The sequence below is a fragment of the Mus pahari genome, chromosome 11, assembly GCF_900095145.1.
Source record: "Mus pahari chromosome 11, PAHARI_EIJ_v1.1, whole genome shotgun sequence".
Classification (NCBI taxonomy): Eukaryota; Metazoa; Chordata; class Mammalia; order Rodentia; family Muridae; genus Mus; species Mus pahari.
Genome location: NC_034600.1, coordinates 872,682 through 892,041, shown reverse-complemented (window position 1 = coordinate 892,041; position 19,360 = coordinate 872,682). Strand labels below are relative to the sequence as shown.

The 19,360-nt window shown below is 44.3% G+C and overlaps 1 protein-coding gene across 1 annotated transcript in view; it reads left to right on the top strand.

The window, feature by feature from the left end:
* Adcy2 (adenylate cyclase 2) overlaps positions 1-19,360 on the top strand; it is a 384,313-nt gene that overhangs the window by 252,305 nt on the left and 112,648 nt on the right. The window contains exons 5-6 of the mRNA XM_021208196.1: positions 12,039-12,187; positions 17,113-17,224. Of these exons, the coding sequence (XP_021063855.1) occupies positions 12,039-12,187; positions 17,113-17,224 (261 nt within the window). The remainder of the gene's footprint in view (positions 1-12,038; positions 12,188-17,112; positions 17,225-19,360) is intronic.

The window sequence follows — 19,360 nt, the reverse complement described above, 5'->3', positions numbered from 1 at the left end:
GGGCAACTGCTTAATTTTACTCTCTCTCTCTCTCTCTCTCTCTCTCTCTCTCTCTCTCTCTCTCTCTCTCTCTAAAAGAATGGCATGCTCGGTGTGAGGTTTCTATAGGAGCAAATGGTAGAGAGTAACATTAAAGTTCCTGTGAGACCCAGCCCTTCTCTGTCTTATCCTGCACAGCGCAAGCTCAACCCAGAGCCAGGGTTCAGAGGAAAGATCAGATGACTCTGTGAGCATAGAGTTAGAAACAAGAGGAACTTACAGAATCAAGTTGGAGTCTAAAGTAACTCAGCTGGCACTTAAAGCAGTAGTTTTTGAGTTCCTGGGATTGCTCACAAAATAAAGCTGCCAGACTTACTGCAGAAACAACCGTCCTTGGCTCTACCTACATTTGGGGCAATGACTATCAGAAGAATGCAAAATGTGGAGAGAGAGTCTGAGGTGGCCAGATTCTTTTTACACTCTCCAGTCTGCGAGTCTGCGAGGGCTTGGGAATGACTCACTTTGACAAATGGGAAGTGACAGTGTGTAGTTTTACAGCCCAAGTGGCATAGGGATGTGCCAGTCACCTTCCCAAGCGGCATGGGGATGTGCCAGTCACCTTCCCAAGAGGCATGGGGATGTGCCAGTCACCTTCTCACTTCTGAGAATGCTACTTTGAGATGGCCTGCATGGCCTAGGGAAGAACACATGGCCAAACTCGGAAAACAGAACCAAAACGTCGGAGTTTGCCAGAAGCAGCTGCCACACAGACCTCCAACTAGAGCCTAGGGCTTGGCCAAGACTTTGACTGAACCCAGTCATCTGGTTCAGCCGCAACCAAATCAGAACCTGCCCCACACCTGCCCCACACCTGCCCCCTGCCCCCTGCCCCCTGCCCCCTGCCCCCCTTTCCCGCATCATGAGGATGAAGGTGGCAGTGTTTTCCAACCTACTATTTTTAGGTGATTATTTTTGCAGCAATAGCTGATGAAAACACATTCCCAAATGAAAACAGACTTATGTTCAACCAGGGTGGTGCTTAGTGTGAAAAATCACATGCTGCCCCCTCAGAAACCACTTCATGGGAGTCAACATTTTATCTAATTTCAGCCCAACACACATCAAGTCAGTCCTTTTAAAATCTTTGCACTGATGGAGAGATATTTTTGTTTGGCATGAGAAGCACCAAGTTTCTATATTATGCTAATGTAGTTTATTCAAAGTAATCAATAAATATGGTTTTTAATTGAATTTTTCCACTAGCCATGTCTTCTATTCCAAGGCTGATCTGAATTTTTGTTTCCTGGCAGAAAATTTGCCTTCTTTTTGCTTTGGCAGGCTTCGGTTCATACGTTATTCATTCTCTCCTCCACCCCTCTATACTGCATTAGGGGCTGGGCTCGCTCCATCAAATCAGCAGCTGGAGTCTGCCACAGGAAAAGCTTTGGCCTGAGTGGTTTACATGAGCGTTCAGGCTTGGACCTGCAGAAACAACGGGGATATTACTACTTCTTCAGCTCTGGTAATATCAGAAACAAGAAGCCCTTCAGGGAGATGTTGAAAAGAATATCAAATCTCCACAGGTGTACAGTTGCCCAAGAATCTGTGCATCCCTAACAACTAATATAATATACAACAAAAATTTTTAAATGTGTGAATGTGAATATGCCCATACATGCATGAAGCTTCCATACATATATGTACAGAGTACGTTCTCCATGATTTCTTCTCTAGAGAAAATCAGATGGTTTCAAGAATGACCAGAAATGAAATTCAGGACATATTCCAATTTTTGTTGACATATTTAAGGATATCTTCTCATCTCCTCCTGACACTTGACAGCAAAAGCCCACAACTGACTGCAGACATTTACTTCAATAGCTTTCAGTCATTGAGGACTCTGAGGGTCAAGAAGGTGCTACACTTTACATGCTGCCTTCTTAAGAAGTGACAGACATAGGCCGGGATATGCTCCTAAGATCTGTCATTGAAGAATTAGATGATGTAATGAATACAGTGGAAATTCTGTTCAAAGTGTCATAAGGTCTTTGGTCCTTCATTCACACATTCTTTGCTGAATTCATTCAGCAAACACTGCCTCTCTATCACATGTCAGGCTCTGGGATCTGTGTTTGATACTGGACACACAATATTGAAAATACACAGTGTCTCAGTTAGGGTTTTACTACTGTGAACAGACGCTATGACCAAGGCAACACTTATAAGGACAACATTTAATTGGGGCTGGCTTACAGGTTCAGAGGTTCAGTCCATTATCACCAAGGCTGGAGCATGGCAGGCATGGTAAAGAAGGAGCTGACAGTTCTACATCTTCATCTAAAGGCTGCAAACAGAATACTCACTTCCAGGCAGCTAGGATGAGGGTCTTAAAGCCCACACCCATAGTGACACACCTACTCCAACAAGGCCACACTTCCTTCTAATAGTGCCACTCCTTGGGCCAAGCATATACAAACCATCGCACAGTCTGAACAAATGTGTACCAGACATAAATATATAATTGACCGCTGCAAGGGGTAACATGGATTCCCAAAGCAGTTGGGCATGGAAAAATGTGGAATGAGGGAGTAAAGATATTGGAAGGTTGTCTGAAAATTTGTTTTAAAATAGCCTTAACCAAGGAAGGTGTGTAGGAACAACATGAAGGTATCAGTCATCCAGGACCCAGAGGAAGGATGTTCCCCACGTTAGACTTAGGTATCATGCAATCCATAAGATCTGAAGGGAGGAAAGGGGGAGGTGAGGCACATACAGAACACGGTGTCTTATAACATACTGGGCATGTGTACTTTCCCAGGCATTGGAAGCATCCAGACCTGGTGCCCAGCCGGGCTCGGCTCACAGTCTACCAGGTGACTGATTTCCTTTGGACCTGAATGTCTGATCAGTGTTACTGTTACTGGGTTGTGACGTCTCCCTTGTTAAATTGTCAGATGATTCAGAAGACATCCGGGTTTTCTTAGTCTCCTTAAGAAAATAACTCAAGAGTGGACTCAAAAGAAAAAGTCAAAGACAATTTTATTAACACTTAAAAGAAAAACCTCAGGGCAGGCAAGCTGTAAAAGCCTCAGCAGTGCAGAGGAAAGAATTTAAAAAGTCACTCAGTTTAAGTTGACCACGAAGGTCAGACATATGGTAGAGAAGTAAGAAAGCCCAAAATGTTGGGAGAACACAAACTGCTGAGGAAAGCATTGTGAAAAAAGAGAAGAGAGATGTTCCATTCTATTGAATAATTCAGAAAAGGAGGCCAACTTAAAGCTTTACAGTTGGGCCCCTAAGCAAAAGTACAATGTATCGTTAAAGGACCAATTATTCTGTTCATCTGTTTAACAAGGCTTAAGGTGAACCCAGCTTCCCAGGGGTGATTCCTTGGCCAGTGATTGGCATAGACCAAGTGGCATGTTAAGTGTCCACTCTGGTCAGAGATTCTTCTCTCTTAATCAGATGGAATTTCCCCATAATGAGCCTTTATCCCTGTTTCTAGCATCAAGAACTTGTACTCTCAGCCACAGACAAGTGGTGAGATGTGCCAAATCAAATCCCCTCCTGCATGAGCTGTGTGATCTGAACTTGAGTCTTCTCATCCATGGGGAATCCACCCCAGGATGCCTCATTTCTCAAATCCTGTGAGTTCTGAGCCATGCTTTCTTTTTCTTGTCAAGAAAAGGGGAGTTGTAGGTCCTGAGCAAGCATGGCTGTTTTGATCTAATAGGTGGTGTGATTCTCTCCAAAGACAAAGCTATTAGTGAAATGTAGATGCAGTGTTTCTGAGAGTCACCTGTGGTCTGATGGCAACAACATGCTTTCAAAAGACAAAACACCCCCTGTGTGGACCATGCAAATAACAGGTTGGTGTGTATATTCAGACAGACTGCAGTAGAATAGAATATCTGAGAAATGCAATTTGCCCCATTTCTGGTTTTTGGTTTGGTTTGTTTTTTGTTTTGTTTTGGTTTGGGTTTTTGTTTGTTTGCTTGTTTGTTGGCTGTGATGGATCTGCCTGAGCCGTTGCTTGTGTCTGTTCTCTAAGGAATCAGAGGACCCAGCCTGATTGGCAGAGAGTAGAACCCCATGCATCTGCAGCCCCTCTTTTCTCATTTATTACTCATCCCCTGAAAACTTGTTATTGTGCCAAAGTGAACGATCCATTTAGTGCTCACGGAGAGAGCCAGTGTTGGAGTCCAGCACTGGAAGGCTGGTTCCTGAGGTTGTGTGCAATACTAAATCCTGCTCCCTGAGTACAGGAGCAGCACTGGAAAGCTGGTTCCTGAGGATGTGTGCAACACTAAATCCTGCTCCCTGAGTGCAAGTGCAGCACTGGAAAGCTGGTCCCTGAGGATGTGTGCAACACTAAATCCTGCTCCCTGAGTACAAGTGCAGCACTGGAAGGTTGCTTCTCTGCTAGGCTGTCCCAGGAGGACTGCGTGAGACACCATCTGTGGGGACAGATGAACAAAGATTTGGAAACTTGCCTCAGTGCTGAAGATACCCTGCTCACCTCTATGACCAGCAACTCCATTCTGCACCCATAAAGGAAAATACATGTGCCTGCTTCAGTGGTCATCCATGTGCTCATGAGTGGAGCATGAAACTCTTCCAGGACCCCAATCTTTCCAAAGAAATTCCGGTGTCACGCTCTGCACGTAATGTTTTTATCTCACGTTGACTGGAAAGTGACAGTTGAACATACTCATAGTACAACGTGGTATTCCAAAGCGGGTTTGCCTGAAGGATGGTGTAGTCTCGGTGAAGAAGGGCTGCTATCCTGAGCTTGGCTGGCTTGCTAAGAAACAACTGGAGATGGAAATGGTCCTGAAGCTGCTGGTGCTCACACAGAAGCAGCTTTTCTCAGTGCAGTATTCCAGTCTCTGACTTCAGCATACTTTATGGAAAGTTCCATCTCCCACTGAAAATAGACACACCACCATAACCAAAGCTCTTTTATGGGTCAGCCAGGTCTCTATCTAAGGGTGTGTCAGCCACTCCTGTGCCCACTCCTGTTATTGTTGATTTCTGGACACTGGTTAGAAGCAGTTAACCGCTGTCACTGTAAATTCAGAGAGTAAGTTGTGATGATGTCTCAGCTCTTCATTCTCCTCTTACTAGACACAGGACAGACAGCAGTGCCTGCTTCACTGCACTGTGGGGATAATTAAATGGGGGTGAGACTTACAATGGTCCATGGACCTGTAAGGGGTCCATGGAAAGCCTCTGTAATTGTGGAATGGAGGAAAGAATCATGAATCAAGAGTATAACAACTGGCCTCAAGAAATATGGATCAGGAATTCACCATGAAATACAGGGCTGGTTTCTCTGAAAATAGTAGTCTTTTCTTTAATCAACAACTGCAGAAATCTGCTGAGTGGATTCACAGATTACACAGTTTTGAGCATTGTGTGTGTGTGTTCACATGTGTGTGAATGCATGTGTGAGTGGCAGTGCACATGTTGGGGGGGGGGCAAAGGTGGTATCCAGTATCTTTCTTCATCTCTTGTCACCTAACATTCTGAGTCACGGGTTCTTGGTGAACCTGGTATGCACCATTTATGCTTGTCTGGCCAGCCAGGTTGTTTCAGGGAACCCTTGTCTCTGCCTCAAGCACTGTAGAAGTACAGAAGAAAGTCCCTCCTGACTTTCATACGGGTTCCGGAAATCTGAACTGTGACTCTTATGCTTATGTGGGAAGTAGTTTAGCTACTGAGTTATCTCCCCTGTCCGCAGAGACATTTTTAAAGACTCTAATGACTCAAGACTGATACTTAGGAGTCGTGTCTCCTGAGCTTCATTCTGTTCTGCTCCTACACTGGCTTTGTGTTCCCAGACTTGGCAGAGTGGCCCACTATAGACAAGAATCTGAGCCTCCTAAGGATGCAAAGACAGGCATCATGGTCTCACAGGAGAGAAGACAACATACCCTACTGTAAGATGCTGGTGGTCCCTTTCTGTGCTTCTCCTGGGGCTTCCCTGAGTGTGGGGTGGCTGCAATGCATGCCTACACTCTAAATGATGGAGGTCAAGGCTGCAGGATAACACTCCTATTCTATGACTCTTCCAAGGGATCTATGAACAGTATCTGTTCACCTCAAACACAGTGCTGGTGACATAATGGTGAAATGATTTCTCCTCAGTGTAGCTTAGAGAACTAGTGACTTTATTGGAGCTACTTACAGGAATCTGCGTGAGGCCTGAGTGACTAAAGGCAGATGCATCATAGAAACAGCAACCTTTTGATAACTTAAAAAAAGCTACATCCTTGCAGCTCCCTGCACAACCTATGGCCTCTAGGGGATTCTCTTCCGCTCAGCCATTACTGTTGCTTAAGTAGCCTTGAGCCAGGGCCTTGTAAATTTTGGAGTTTTGTTTCCTTCCTGAGCCCTGTAAGATTCACTTACTCCTAGGACTTGTGAGTTTATCTCTTTCTTTTATGAAGTAATGCCTCAATAGAGGAGAAAGAGCTATTGGCCACCCTGTTCCTTTGTTTACTGTGTGAATTAACACTTGCTGAGAGAAAATAGTCACTAAAACTCTGAACATAGGATGACACTTGAGGCCAGGTAGGATTGGCTAGATTCCCATGACTACAGCTTTTAGTTGGAGCAAATCTTTGATAAAAAAATTCTTTAGTGTGATGGAAGAAATAAAGATCATCACTCCTGTGCTTGATAGGATCCACAAGGTTAATAGAGCTGAGCTTCAAGGTCTCTAGGAGGCGGTGAGTTCCTCGGAGGTTGGCAGTTTTATGAGTCTCAAATTCTGCTGTTAAGTGAGGGAAAGAGAAAAATCAAAACCTCAGAGAAGTGCAACCCAGAGATTTCACCTTGGAGTCACACTTACAGGGGAGAGGTGACCTACATGACGATGTACATAAAACCTACCAAGTCAAATCATCTGCGTGTAAATCATATCTAAATGGCATGGGTTGGTGTGTACAGGTTATTCAGTGCTATAAACATTTCTATAGCTAGAGTATAGGATGATGGAATTATCCTCAAATCAAAGTGATCGCCAAGAATCATGGTCTCCCACTTGTACATGTTGGGCATAGGTGGGTTGGCATTCTATACCATGCATAGGTTTCCAAACCATGCATTGCTTACAAACTCACTGTCTATAATACCAATGGTCATCAAGAGGAGACAAGAAAATTCATAGTGAGCCCGCTGGTTCCAGATGCCACTCGTAGAAGGACCAACATTGTGGTTAATTTCTATTGCTAAGCTGCAGAGTATAGAATCCCCTGATAGACACTGTAGTGTGGCTGTTAATCCCCTAAGTTGGGTTAATGGGGGGAAAAAGACTCACCCTAAATGTGAGGAGCGCCATCCCTTAGGCTGAGGTGTCATACTGAACACAGAGGAGCGAGCCCATGGGACACCAGCACTCATCTCTCCCTGCTTCCCAGGGAGGACACAGTGTGAGCCGAGCCCTCAGACTCTGACTCTCGTCTCCTCGCCACCACGATGGGCAGCACCTTCAAGCCCCCATCACAGACATTCATCCCATAGATCAGATCATGGCCGAGTTGCTGATCTGTGGCACAAAGCCAGAGAGAGGGTCCGTATGTTTCAGAGCAATGCCTCGGTTTACTGCTAGATGCTGTGTATATAACTATACAAGAGTTGGCTATCTATAGCATAACACTTGCATAGGAGGGTTGTATTTATTTATTAAAATGTTCAGTTTTGGTCTTAGGAACCCTTCATAAAAACCCATTGTTTCTGACTTCCTCTTGAGTTGAGGATACTACGTGTATCCTCACCTGTCCTGTCACCCAGGTTGGTGTCTTAACCTCCTTGGAAACCCAGACATTATGCTGTGGATTTTATCACCCAGTGTCCAGGAGTGTGCTCAGTCCTCACACATTTTCCCCATGGGACTGACTAGCCATCACAGCTTGTTTATGGCCTGGTCTTTGGATAGATGACCTTGAGAGATGAGCCAACCAGCATCGGCTTCTGTCTGGAGCATCTCACTGCTTGACCCTGTGCTGATGCTGGATTCTGTGATGCCCAGACTCTTTGCAAGACCCCACCCAAGACCTGCCTGCCATTGTTCTCTGCATGCTGAAACTCAAGCATCCTTTGTCTCTGCTCTAGAGAGCCCAGCTGTGGCCTTCCCTGGGGACCTCCACTGTCTCCCAGTAAGAACTGAACATTGATCCACCTGATGAGTGATTTCTGATTCCCCCAGAGGCTCTGTTTTAGAGAATTGAATTGACAGTTGATAGTAAACAGTTCAAGCTTAGAAATGCCATTTTACTGCTGTCAGTGACTATAGACGTAACTTATAATTTGACTTGATGAGTGCTTTCTTCTCTAACTTCATTTGGCTGCAGAGCGATGGCAATGCCGTGCAAGTGGTAATTTCATTCTTCCCACCTGTTTTCACTGTGTGCTCTTTGAAAAGCTCTCTGGTCATCTCCTTACACATCACAGCGAGTGGAACCGCCACCCACTGTCCAAGTTGGAAAACTTAGATTGTCTTTTAGTCATAGGTTCTCTCTGGACCACAGCAATCCCAATTTGTTTCCTGTTGTCAGAACAGTTAAGTTGAAATGAAACTGTGTGTACTCGTAGTTTTTAATAAGAAATTAAGTGATACACTCGAGGAAAAGACTTAATGTTTAGTGACAGGGAATTGTGATTTGCTGAGGTGTATACTGATTTTAACTAGGACAGGGTTCTCTATACTGTGATGTAAGCTAGATAAAAACTGTTCTTTCCCAAGTTGCTTTTGGTCATGGTATTTTGTCATTGCCATAATAGTCATCAATTAGAACCCACCTTACCCACACACAGAGCTCCCACACCAGTCCATTCTTGTTCTTCCTGCCTTTCTGTAGGTGCTCCAAGAATCTGGGCAAAAGCAATATTAGGGTTCAAATTTAAATCTCACTCAGAGGCTCATAGTTTACTGCTTGCAACCTCCTGACTGGTATCACTATTTGAGGAAGTTATAGAAACGAGGGGAGATGGGACACGAGCCTGGCCAGTTGCGACAGGTCACTGGGAACATCCATCCTGGAGACATAGTTGTCTCCAGAATGGGAAAAGGTAACTTCTTCAAAGAGCCAAGCACAGTTCTAGGAAGTGCCCGAGTCCTGCATGGACACGGACAGGTCTCCTGGCACAGATCTAGTTTCCACGCAATGAAATTGGAGCTTAGATTCCCATGCTATCTGTTAAAAGGCAGCAAACATGCTGGAACCATCTTCCCCCATCTCAGAGCCGCTTATGCCGTAAACAGGTGCTTCCCATCGTATGCAATCACTATATCCGCTTTATTAAGATGGTAGCCAAATAAACATAAAAAAAGACTTCAAATAGTAAGTATTCGGGGTGGTGTGTTTTAATTAACTGGTATGAAATAACCTTTGCTAGGGACCCATGAGAAATAAGCATTGTGAGACACCAAAAACAGCAACAGTCATCCATCCAGTGACCAGAACACAACTCCAGGGACAGGCTGGTGATGTGAATTGGTGGAGGCTGTCCCTTCTCTCAGATGTGCAAAATGGTCCTGGCTACATGGTGAGGGGTAAGCCAGTGTGAACTAGAGGGAAGGACTGGTGGCTCTTTTTCATACCCCTAGTGGGTGCCTTCTAAAGACCAGCATCTGGGTGAGACTGGAGCTCTTTTGTGTTACAGGGCAGTGTTAGATGAGACAAGCTCTCCCTCTCCGGGTGCGGGTGCACAGTGGAGCCACCCGTGGCTCATCCCTGCTAAAGACTGATAGTTTCTGAGAGCCCCTTTCAGTTGGAAAGAGGAGGGAGAGGTGCTACTTAATATCCCTCCTGCTCATTACACTGGCTTGCTTTCCTGATAGGATTCAGTTGCATATAAAACGATGATTAGAAGTAAGAACTTGAAAAGTTTAAAAATCAAACAATCGAGCATGGATAGGAGAGAGGGTCATAAAGCTTCACCCCCATGTGAGAGCTATTAGCAATAGAAAGTCCTTTTCTTCAGAAGTGTGGCCTCCTCTAAGTTATCCATGCTCCAGTGCATGGCTCTACATATGTGCACATGCAAGCAACAATAATCAGACTCAGGACTGTAAAGAGAAAAAGAAAATGAAGAGGAGAGCATGGTAGGGTTTTGGAGAAGATGGACGGACAGAGTGGGATAGATATAGAAATAAATAATATGCATGTATGAAATCCTCAAATAATGTGTGGAAATTTAAGAACTCATATGAAAGTATTTTATGCTCTCTCCAAAAGGCGAATTGGCTTTAAACATTTGTTCGTTTGTCTGGGTCACTAAACAGAGAAGGCTCACACAGCTATTATCAGACATTCACTTTCATTAACTAACAAGCTCGGTGGCCAGTGCCTTCATCCACAGAGCCATCTCAACCTCTTATTCCCAAACATTTTACTGCGTTCTAAATCCACAGTGATTTGTTAATGCAACAAAAGAGATGTGTTTGTGTAACGTAACATGTGAGTTTTATCTTCCATATTTCTTAGTCCTTCTTTTAAAAAAAGTTGGTCATTCATCTACCCTTTGGATTTAAAATAGAGACTGTAACTTACATTTGGTTGTTAAACAAGGTGTGGATGGAGAGAAAATCACTATATTTGATTCTCCATTGTTCCTTATGGAGTCTGTGTCCCTGGTCAGGACTGGATTTGGTGTCTAGCATACTTGGTTATAGAATATGGAGAGAGGGCAATGCTAAGGGGGCCCCAAATGAGGACCTGAGTTTGGAGGTGGTCTCAGAGAGAAGGATGAGGGAGTGGGGTGGAGGAGGAAGTGCCAGTGTGACAGTCATAAGCCTTCCTGAACCCCTCTGGAGGATGCTTGGGAACTGAAGCAGGCGGACACAGGAGCTGACAGTCTGAGAGCCAAGAAACCGTGGGAAGGTCCAAGCCACAGTGACTTGCCCGGGACGTAGATGGGGGGGGGGGCACAGTGACTGCCCGGGACGTAGATGGGGGGTGGGGTGAGCAATGAGCAAAGCTTCTAACATTTGACCTTTTAAAGTGGATGATCATCAGGTCATGTTCACCAAGAGCAGAGGGTCCACCCTGCAGCCCTCAAGATACAAAAAAAAAAAAAAAAAAAAGCCAAAGAGCCACAGTGAGGAGCTGAATCAAACCTGGGGGNATCAGGTCATGTTCACCAAGAGCAGAGGGTCCACCCTACAGAGAAAACCCGTCTTACAAAAAAAAAAAAAAAAAAAAAAGCTCTAAGAGCCACAGTGAGGAGCTGAATCAAACCTGGGGGAGCCTGCTGATGGTCTTACATGCAATAGATGAGCATTTAAATGGTTCTGTTTTGACTCTAAACTTTCTGAGATTGATCTCCTGTGAGTCTTTTCCCCCAAAATAATTATTTTCCTTCCAGGGTGTGGGAAAACGCCACTCTTACTAAAATAGGTCTACACTGTAGTAAGTGCTGGATAGCATGCTAGTGTTCACTGCCACTGAATATGAACATGGAAACCAAAACTGCATTCATGAATGCAGAAGTCAAAAACACACAGGAAGCTCATGTGTTTAGGTGTCTCTCTTATGGACGACGCTTAGCAGAAACTCCAACATCTAACTCCATTTCTGAAGTAGTTTATAGTCACTGGAGGATAGTGGGTGTTTATCATAGAGGAAATGAAATATTGGAAAATATTTAACTTCCTTTTTTAGGGAGTGTGGAATATCACCTGCCTTCCCCAGGTGCAATAAAGCTCGCACTTTCTCACGCACATGAACAAGAAGGTGAAATGAATGTTTTTTTTTTTTAATCTCACATTGTCTGTTGGTATTTTGGATTTTTAATATGACTCCTGCTTTCCTATTTCAGAATCAAAATAGACGAATAATATCCTTAAGGAAATAACTATACCTCCTTTTGTTATCCAGGTGAAGAACTCTTATTTAGAACTCAATAAATAAGGATGTAATACCATGGCCTGACCTTAGGAAACTTTGCAGTTTTTTTTTGTTTTGTTTTGTTTGTCTTCAGAGCAGCACCTAATCAAATGGACCTTTCCATATCCATTTGAAACATGTCGCCCTTTCCTCCTCTCCTTGCAGGAACGGCTTCTGCTTTCCTTGCTGCCGGCTCACATCGCCATGGAGATGAAGGCTGAAATCATTCAGAGGCTGCAGGGGCCCAAAGCAGGACAGATGGAAAACACGAACAACTTCCACAACCTGTATGTCAAACGACACACCAATGTGAGGTATGGCGCCCCGTGCGGGCCCGCAGCACTGGACTCGGCGGTCTCTGCCTGGAGAGTCACGTCCTACGATAACTTCCCATCCATTGATGGTAGAGTAGGGCTCGCATCGCTTACCCTTCTGATACCTCTCGGGACCTTCATATTAAAATGATGTACTTCCATCATTGGGTTGAGATGTAGTTTGTGGACTTGCTGTCTGTGGCTGATAGGAACAGAGAAAAGGAAGTGGATTGTGGGGTCTTTTGTCTGAGAACCCCCACAGTCAGACTGCAGTGTAGTTAGAATGAGTGGCTCTGAGCTTTTGGGACATAGTGACCAACCCTTCCAGATGGGTTTCCTGGAAACAGGACTTCCATGAAGCCAGTGCATTCCAGGGAGGAGGCTGTGATACTTTGCTTCAGGGTCTGACCAAGCAGAGACAAAGGCCATGGGAGGTGGGGTGCGTATTTTTGTATTTCTCATGACAGTAAGTGCTTTGTCAAGACAGACATAGGAATCCTTCATAGAGTCATTCCTAGAATTATAGTGCTCAGAAACCAGCAAGCTAACACTGTGGGAGTCTAGGCAAGAAGAAAGATGTGTGAAGCCTCTATCACCCCTGAATACAGAAGGGGAACTATAAGGCCCTTCACTGCAGGCTGGATGGGAGATTTGTTCCCCTAAGCCATCACATAGCTGGTATTCCTGTCAAGCCTGACCTGCTCCAAGTACTTCTTTCGGGAGTTTGCTCTCTCATCCATTCACTGTGTTGATGTAAGGCTTTCTGTTCATATTGGCAGTACCCATAATCCTCTGCACATATACCTGGCTGCATTTGTTATTCTTTAGTTTATCAGGGAAGGTTCTTGAAATGTATTTCAGAATGCCCAGGGCCACAGATAACGTTTAATTGAACATCTGCTAGAAGTGGGCCCAAGCCTATTCCCCAAATCTTGGCTCTCAACCGCAGTCTGTTGAACATCTGTTAGAACTGGGCCCTAGTCTGTTCTCCAAAACTGGGCTCTCGTCACAGGCTACTGTCTCCTGGGCCAGCTGTTTTAAATCAAAATTTCGCAACTCAGAGATGAAACATGCACTTTACAGAAACTTAGATCCATAGCTCATTTGGCATCAGATCTTACAAAAAAGGTGCACAAAACCAGTAATGCAAACATACACACAGATACGTGAGCAATAAGAAACCCACTCCACCGAGTGAGAACTAAAGGAGAAACATTGGATGGGTAATGGGGAAAACTAAGCCTATCTGAAGAAAGTTATGGCACATTAAGCAATAAAATTATTTAAAAGCCCTGTTTGCCTTTGGCTGTGTAAGCATCTCATCTATAAAGTTAAGACAACAAGAAGACAATTCATTTCTGGTACCTGGGAGTGTGCTGGCCCAGGGATTCTTCTTCCTAGCCTTTCCTTGTACAAACTGCTACAATCCCCTCCCATTGCAAGAACTAATTTCAAGCTACTTACTGGGTAATCAAAGCCTGTAAAGGAAAAGGTGGTTTGTTTATGCAGTCCTTGAACATATTTATGGACAACTTGGCAACTGTAAGCAGTTCATGAAATCCTTATAGCACCTTCATTGGCTGTCAGTTTCTGTATAGCAGGTCACCCCCAAGTCTAGTGGCCTAACACAGACATAAGCATCTCACATGTCCATAGGCTAGAAGCTTGAGCGATGCTTATCCAGATGTTTAGGGCTTTGGCTATGCCAGGTGTCCTTTGTAGCTGCCAGAGGATCTGCTTTCTAGCCTGCCCTCCTTGGATGGGTCACATGGGTTATTAGCTAGAGGCCTCAAGTCCCCTACTCCTCACAGTCAGCAGCTTGACCTGACATCCTCTCAACATGGCAGCTCAGTTCTGCCAATACAAGGAATCCATCCATTTGCTGGGTATCTAGGCAAAGCCAGAAAAATTAACTGTTACTTCCTGGTTCTGCTCTGACCTCCACTAGACGCAGAGTTGTTATTCCCCACTAATAATACTTACTAGCACTAATAAAAATAATAATAATTTTTCAATGTGAAGACAGCAACTGTTGGTTGCCTTCTGACGCTTGATTGCCTTTCTCCAGGTCATCCCTGGTAGTTCTTACACATTCAGAGACACACATTTGAAAAAATGAAGGCAAAATAAAAACAAATGTATTATTGCTTAATCTGATGTATCATCCGCCTGAAACCACTTGCTTCCTATACAGTTCGGGACCTAGAGGGTTTTTCTAAACTCTGGTTAGGTTTCTTGTCCTCAAGTTGCCACCTGTGGTAATAACCCCCAAAGAGCCACTGACCTGATTCACACTGAGGTCTCCTCTGACTCCTCCTCTCCCCAGCTCTGTGGGATTCTTCTGCATCTTTGTTGCACTGGCCAGCCAGGTGTCCAGGCCCCACTAACCGTGTGTGGCCCCCACTCAGAGAACACCTCTGTCTTCATCTTGCTACAGTCTTGATACTTTCTTTTCTTGCCTGAGTTTATCTTCTCCTATAAATGAGTACTGTTGTCACTCCTGTGCCTCTCTGCTCTCTCGGACTTAATTATCTTTGTCAGACATGGAACTCTACACAGCATCCTGTGCTCATTCACCTGGTGGATGACTTAAGGCGGCAGTAAAACCTGACAAAGCTGAAGTGGTCTCCTTCCTGTGCAAGCTCATGATCTGTGTGAGTCTAGTTTCCCAAACACAGCTCACCCAGGAACTACTCTTCAGCTTCAATGTATCTCCCTGGACTCTCCCTGCCAGCATCTAATTAGCCACAATGTGGTTGACCTTCCTTCAGTGCAGGACCATGTCTCTCCATTGCTTCCTGGCACAAACTTATCTTTATAGTAGTGATGCTTTGACCATTCCCCAATTCCTGCCAGGCTTTAGAGCCACATGATTCCTTGACATGATTTCACACATTGATCACAATCTCTGCTTACTCTTTCCACTTCTCTACTACAGAATAAACTCCAAGCCAGCTTATGACATCCACCGCCAGCCTGCCATGGGGCTGCTTTGCCCAGTCCAGGTTTTAATCAATGAGGAAAGCTGGGGATGTTGTAGACAGAACGGAAGTAGCATTCCCACCCTCGCATGTTCCATTCCCAGGGTTCTTCCAGGTGTTCTTTCTCTGAGCGAGCAAATTCAACCCTTCCTCTCAGAACGTGGCTCAGCCTTGGCCTCTACAGGGACCACGGGGGGCAGTAGGGAAGGTGAGACATCACGAGAACCGCAGAAATGCCAGTCTTTCCAGAAGCCTGCGGAAGTCACTTGTGTTCCTATTCCCCCCAACAGAAGAGGACATCTGTCCCCTAGATAAAGTCATAGCTCATCACAGCTCATGCTATAGCCTCCTATCCTGATCTGGATGCAACAAAGGTGATTAGCACCACATAGTTTTGTTTTTATTGTGATAAAATAAACAGTTTAGCCACTTCTAAGGGAACAGTGCTATGGGAGGAAGTGTCTTCATGGCGTTTTCCAACCACCGTGATTCTTCATGGTACATGGGGTCCCCACCCTCATTAAACACCAGCCCCCCACATACTCCAGGCAACCCAGCAGCAACCATTCTGCTATCTGCAGGGCTGTGTAGGCCAGGCAGCGCACAATGGAATTACGCAGCATCAGCCATTTTGTGTCACTTACCACAGGGCCTGTGAGTCCGGCATATCCTGGAGTTTCATTCCTTTTCAAGGCTGACTAATATTCCATATATGCACAGATCACATCTTCTCTTTTCATACATGCACAGGTGGACTTTGGGGTTGTTTCTACTCCCTGTCTTGGAAATGAAGCAAAATTGACATGTACATACAAATAGCTGCTTGAGTCTCTGATTTCAGCTCTAAATCCTGTTGTTTTCAGGGTTAGAATTTTCAGGAGCTACTATAGTGTGTCCTATACTGTACCCCCTAAGCTTTCACCAACAGTGCACAATGGGTTCATGTCTCTCTAGGCTTGCCAATCTCTACATTCTGCTTTTGGTTTAATAGACTTTTTAATGACTGTAAAACAGCAGTCATTTCTATTTTATGATACATCTCCAGCCATAGCATATTCTCTACGTTAATGTTCAAACTGAAGGCATGAGTTTGGGCTTCCTTATAAGGCCGTTATGAAAATCAGGACCGTGCCATTGTACGGGAAAGAGTGTGAGACACATACTAACACATTGCAGTGGTTAAGCTTGTGGTGACTCACAGTGGCCTCCACTCATCCGCACATGTGGGGGCGGAGCTACACTGTCATATCCACAGAGCAAGTTCCCGGGTACTCACCTCCCAGGCTGCCTGTGCCCCTTCTCCTCTAGCACTTGGCAGGTTCCCTTAACAGCACTACCATTTACCATGAGTCATGTTCAGACATCGCTGTGTCCTTATTTGTTTGACACATCATCCCACCTGAAGTCTGAGCAGGTAGCAAACCGTGCGGGATCACGTGATTGCCATCCCCTTTTAGAAAAGAAGATCGTTGTTTTTTTGTTTTGTTTTGTTTTGTTGTTTTCTTTGAATTGGTGCACACAGGATTAGGCTTATTGTCTGCTGCTTCTGCTGTAGGGTCTTGTACGACGTGAGCCACATGACAGTTCAGGTTGGGGCAGGCCACTGACCACCTCAGTTGCAGGAGAGGTGGGGCAGCTGTGCAGCCCCTGGGAGTGTGGAGGGAAGACAAGAGTAAGACCCAGAGCTGGGTCATAATGATGCAGCAGCTTGTCTCTCTCTCTCCCCCACTAACTCCTCAGCTTTCCTTAAAATGCACCACTTGAAAAATATTTCAACTATGATTTAATGAAAGGTTTCTGTATTTCCTGTCCAGGAAATTGTTATGCTTCTTCTAAAAATATCACACACAAAGCATTTACACTGTTCTAATAGGAAATTGGCAAGACTTGTCTTTACAACATAATATAGACTTTTAAATTATCCTACCCTACCTGTTTCCACAGCATATTATACGCTGACATTGTTGGCTTCACCCGCCTCGCAAGCGACTGCTCCCCTGGCGAACTGGTCCACATGCTCAATGAACTCTTTGGGAAGTTCGATCAAATCGCAAAGGTGGGTATCACAGCATTCCTTCCACTGAGACGATGAATGAACGCTCAGCGTATTTTCCCTCCTTCAAGAATGTTTGCAAAAACCTGTTAGTTTTATTTGCTGTGGCTAGGAAGAGCAGTGCCCTAACGTAAGCACTTCAAGTTTTCATCTATTTTTTGACAGTCGTACGTTTAATTTATAATTAGGTATGATTCTACACTCAGAATGGTGAGGTTCTCTTTGTGATGCTATCCACCTTGGGCTTTCTGGGGGGAGGGGGCTTTCTAGGCATCTCTATGTGGAGGTTTAATCATCCTGTCTTCATACATTTAAGTAGGATTCTGGAAGAAACCCTGAGGTCTGAAGTGTGCCATTTGTACAAGCCCTTTATTCACTATTGCCTCATTTTTATCTTACAGCTTTCCGCCACTTCAACAGACACACTGGCTGGGTGTCATCCTCTGTATGCTTATATATGGGAAATTTCACAAAGACATGAACTCAAGCTATCTAAGACAACACTAGATCCTACTTAGGGAAACTTGTAGAATTTCTGGCAGAATATGACTAGAAGAACATTTTTGTCAACTCTTTCCTTTTCATTAAATGCTTCCTTTTAGCCTAATTTTGCTTGTGAATGGCTCCCCAGCACCTTTCACTCTACCTATCAATATTGGTTACTTATGCAGAGAAGAGTTGCTCTGCGTGGATTAGCTCATTTGTAAAAAACTGCCAGTGTCTTAGAAAGAAATTTTGTCTGCAGATGAGTTGATGGTTCTTTGTGGGCCCAGCCCTCTAGTCTGCTGTCTTTTTCTGTATATGAGCTCCCACTGAGAAAGGAGGTTAAAATTTTAGTGAGAGAATGGCTCTACCTCTGTTCTTTTCAAAGGAAAACGATAAATCTTATAAGTTAACATTTAAAGAAAAGGAAAGGACAAAACTTAATTACTTGAATTCTCCCATTTTTGTAGTGTTCCCTGGTAGCACTAGGTAGAAAATTCTCAATCATGGCTGGTAGCAGCACAGCTCATGTCCACGTGACAATCCCTTACTCTGTCTTTACCTCTTAGGACCTACAGTTGTCCTTTCCATGGGGATCAGTCATATTGGAATAGGACCTGTCCTCTTCCAGTGGGACTTCATTGTAACTCATTGTATGTGCAGTCATTCTGTTGTTTAGTCAAATGACAGAAACAGGCAACAGGAAGGATGTCTACAGAAGAATCTAGAATGAACACTTTCCCCACTCAGAATAGAGGGACATTATGATTTCCTGTAAGATTCTGTAACTGCATCTCAGTCCAGCCCATCAGATGTGGCCTGGCTGTCCATGGTCAGAGAGGCTATCCATTTTAGATAACAGCTCATGATACAGTTAAATAACATTAACCAAGCATCAGAAGCGAGCAGCCAGCCCAGCCCACGGAGTGAATCACATCACTTAGGCCAAGCATATCAAAGTCATAGCCAACCATCGTTACTAACCTCCTACCTAGAACATTCACTTCAGAAGTGTACAAGGAGCCTGACTAATGAGTAGTTTTCTCCCTTCTTGTTTGTGATACTACACTGGCATAACTAAATAAATCATCAATAGTGATATAAATAAGCATGAACGCATATCCTAGCTTGTGACTTATTGGTCAGGAAAAGACTTGTGCCAAAACATCCAACAAACTACATACATGCTTCCAAAGATGTCATGTGTTATTCTCAGAGGAAATAATTTGTGTTCAGAAAACCTTGAATTTTGCCGTGTTTTACTAAAGGGCTCCTTAAAGAGTTTAAAATGAATATAGGGAATGTAGGATTGATGCACATGAATGAGATAACCCAAATACTGTAATGTAGATTATAATAATTAATGTAAATATAATATAAATAGGCAAAATGGGTTGGTCAAACTTTGTTTCCTTTTGTATTTTTTAGGATTAGTTTTGAATTGTATATACATGTGTGACTCTGTATGGATAAGACACTGGTCAGATCTCCTGAAGCTGGACATACAGGGGATTGTGAGGGACCAGATACAAATGTTGGGAACTGAACCTGGGCTCTGTGCAAGAGCATACTAGCTCTTAACCACTGAGTTGTCTATCCCACCCTTAGACATGTGTGTGTGTGTGTGTGTGTGTGTGTGTGTGTGTGTGTGTGTGT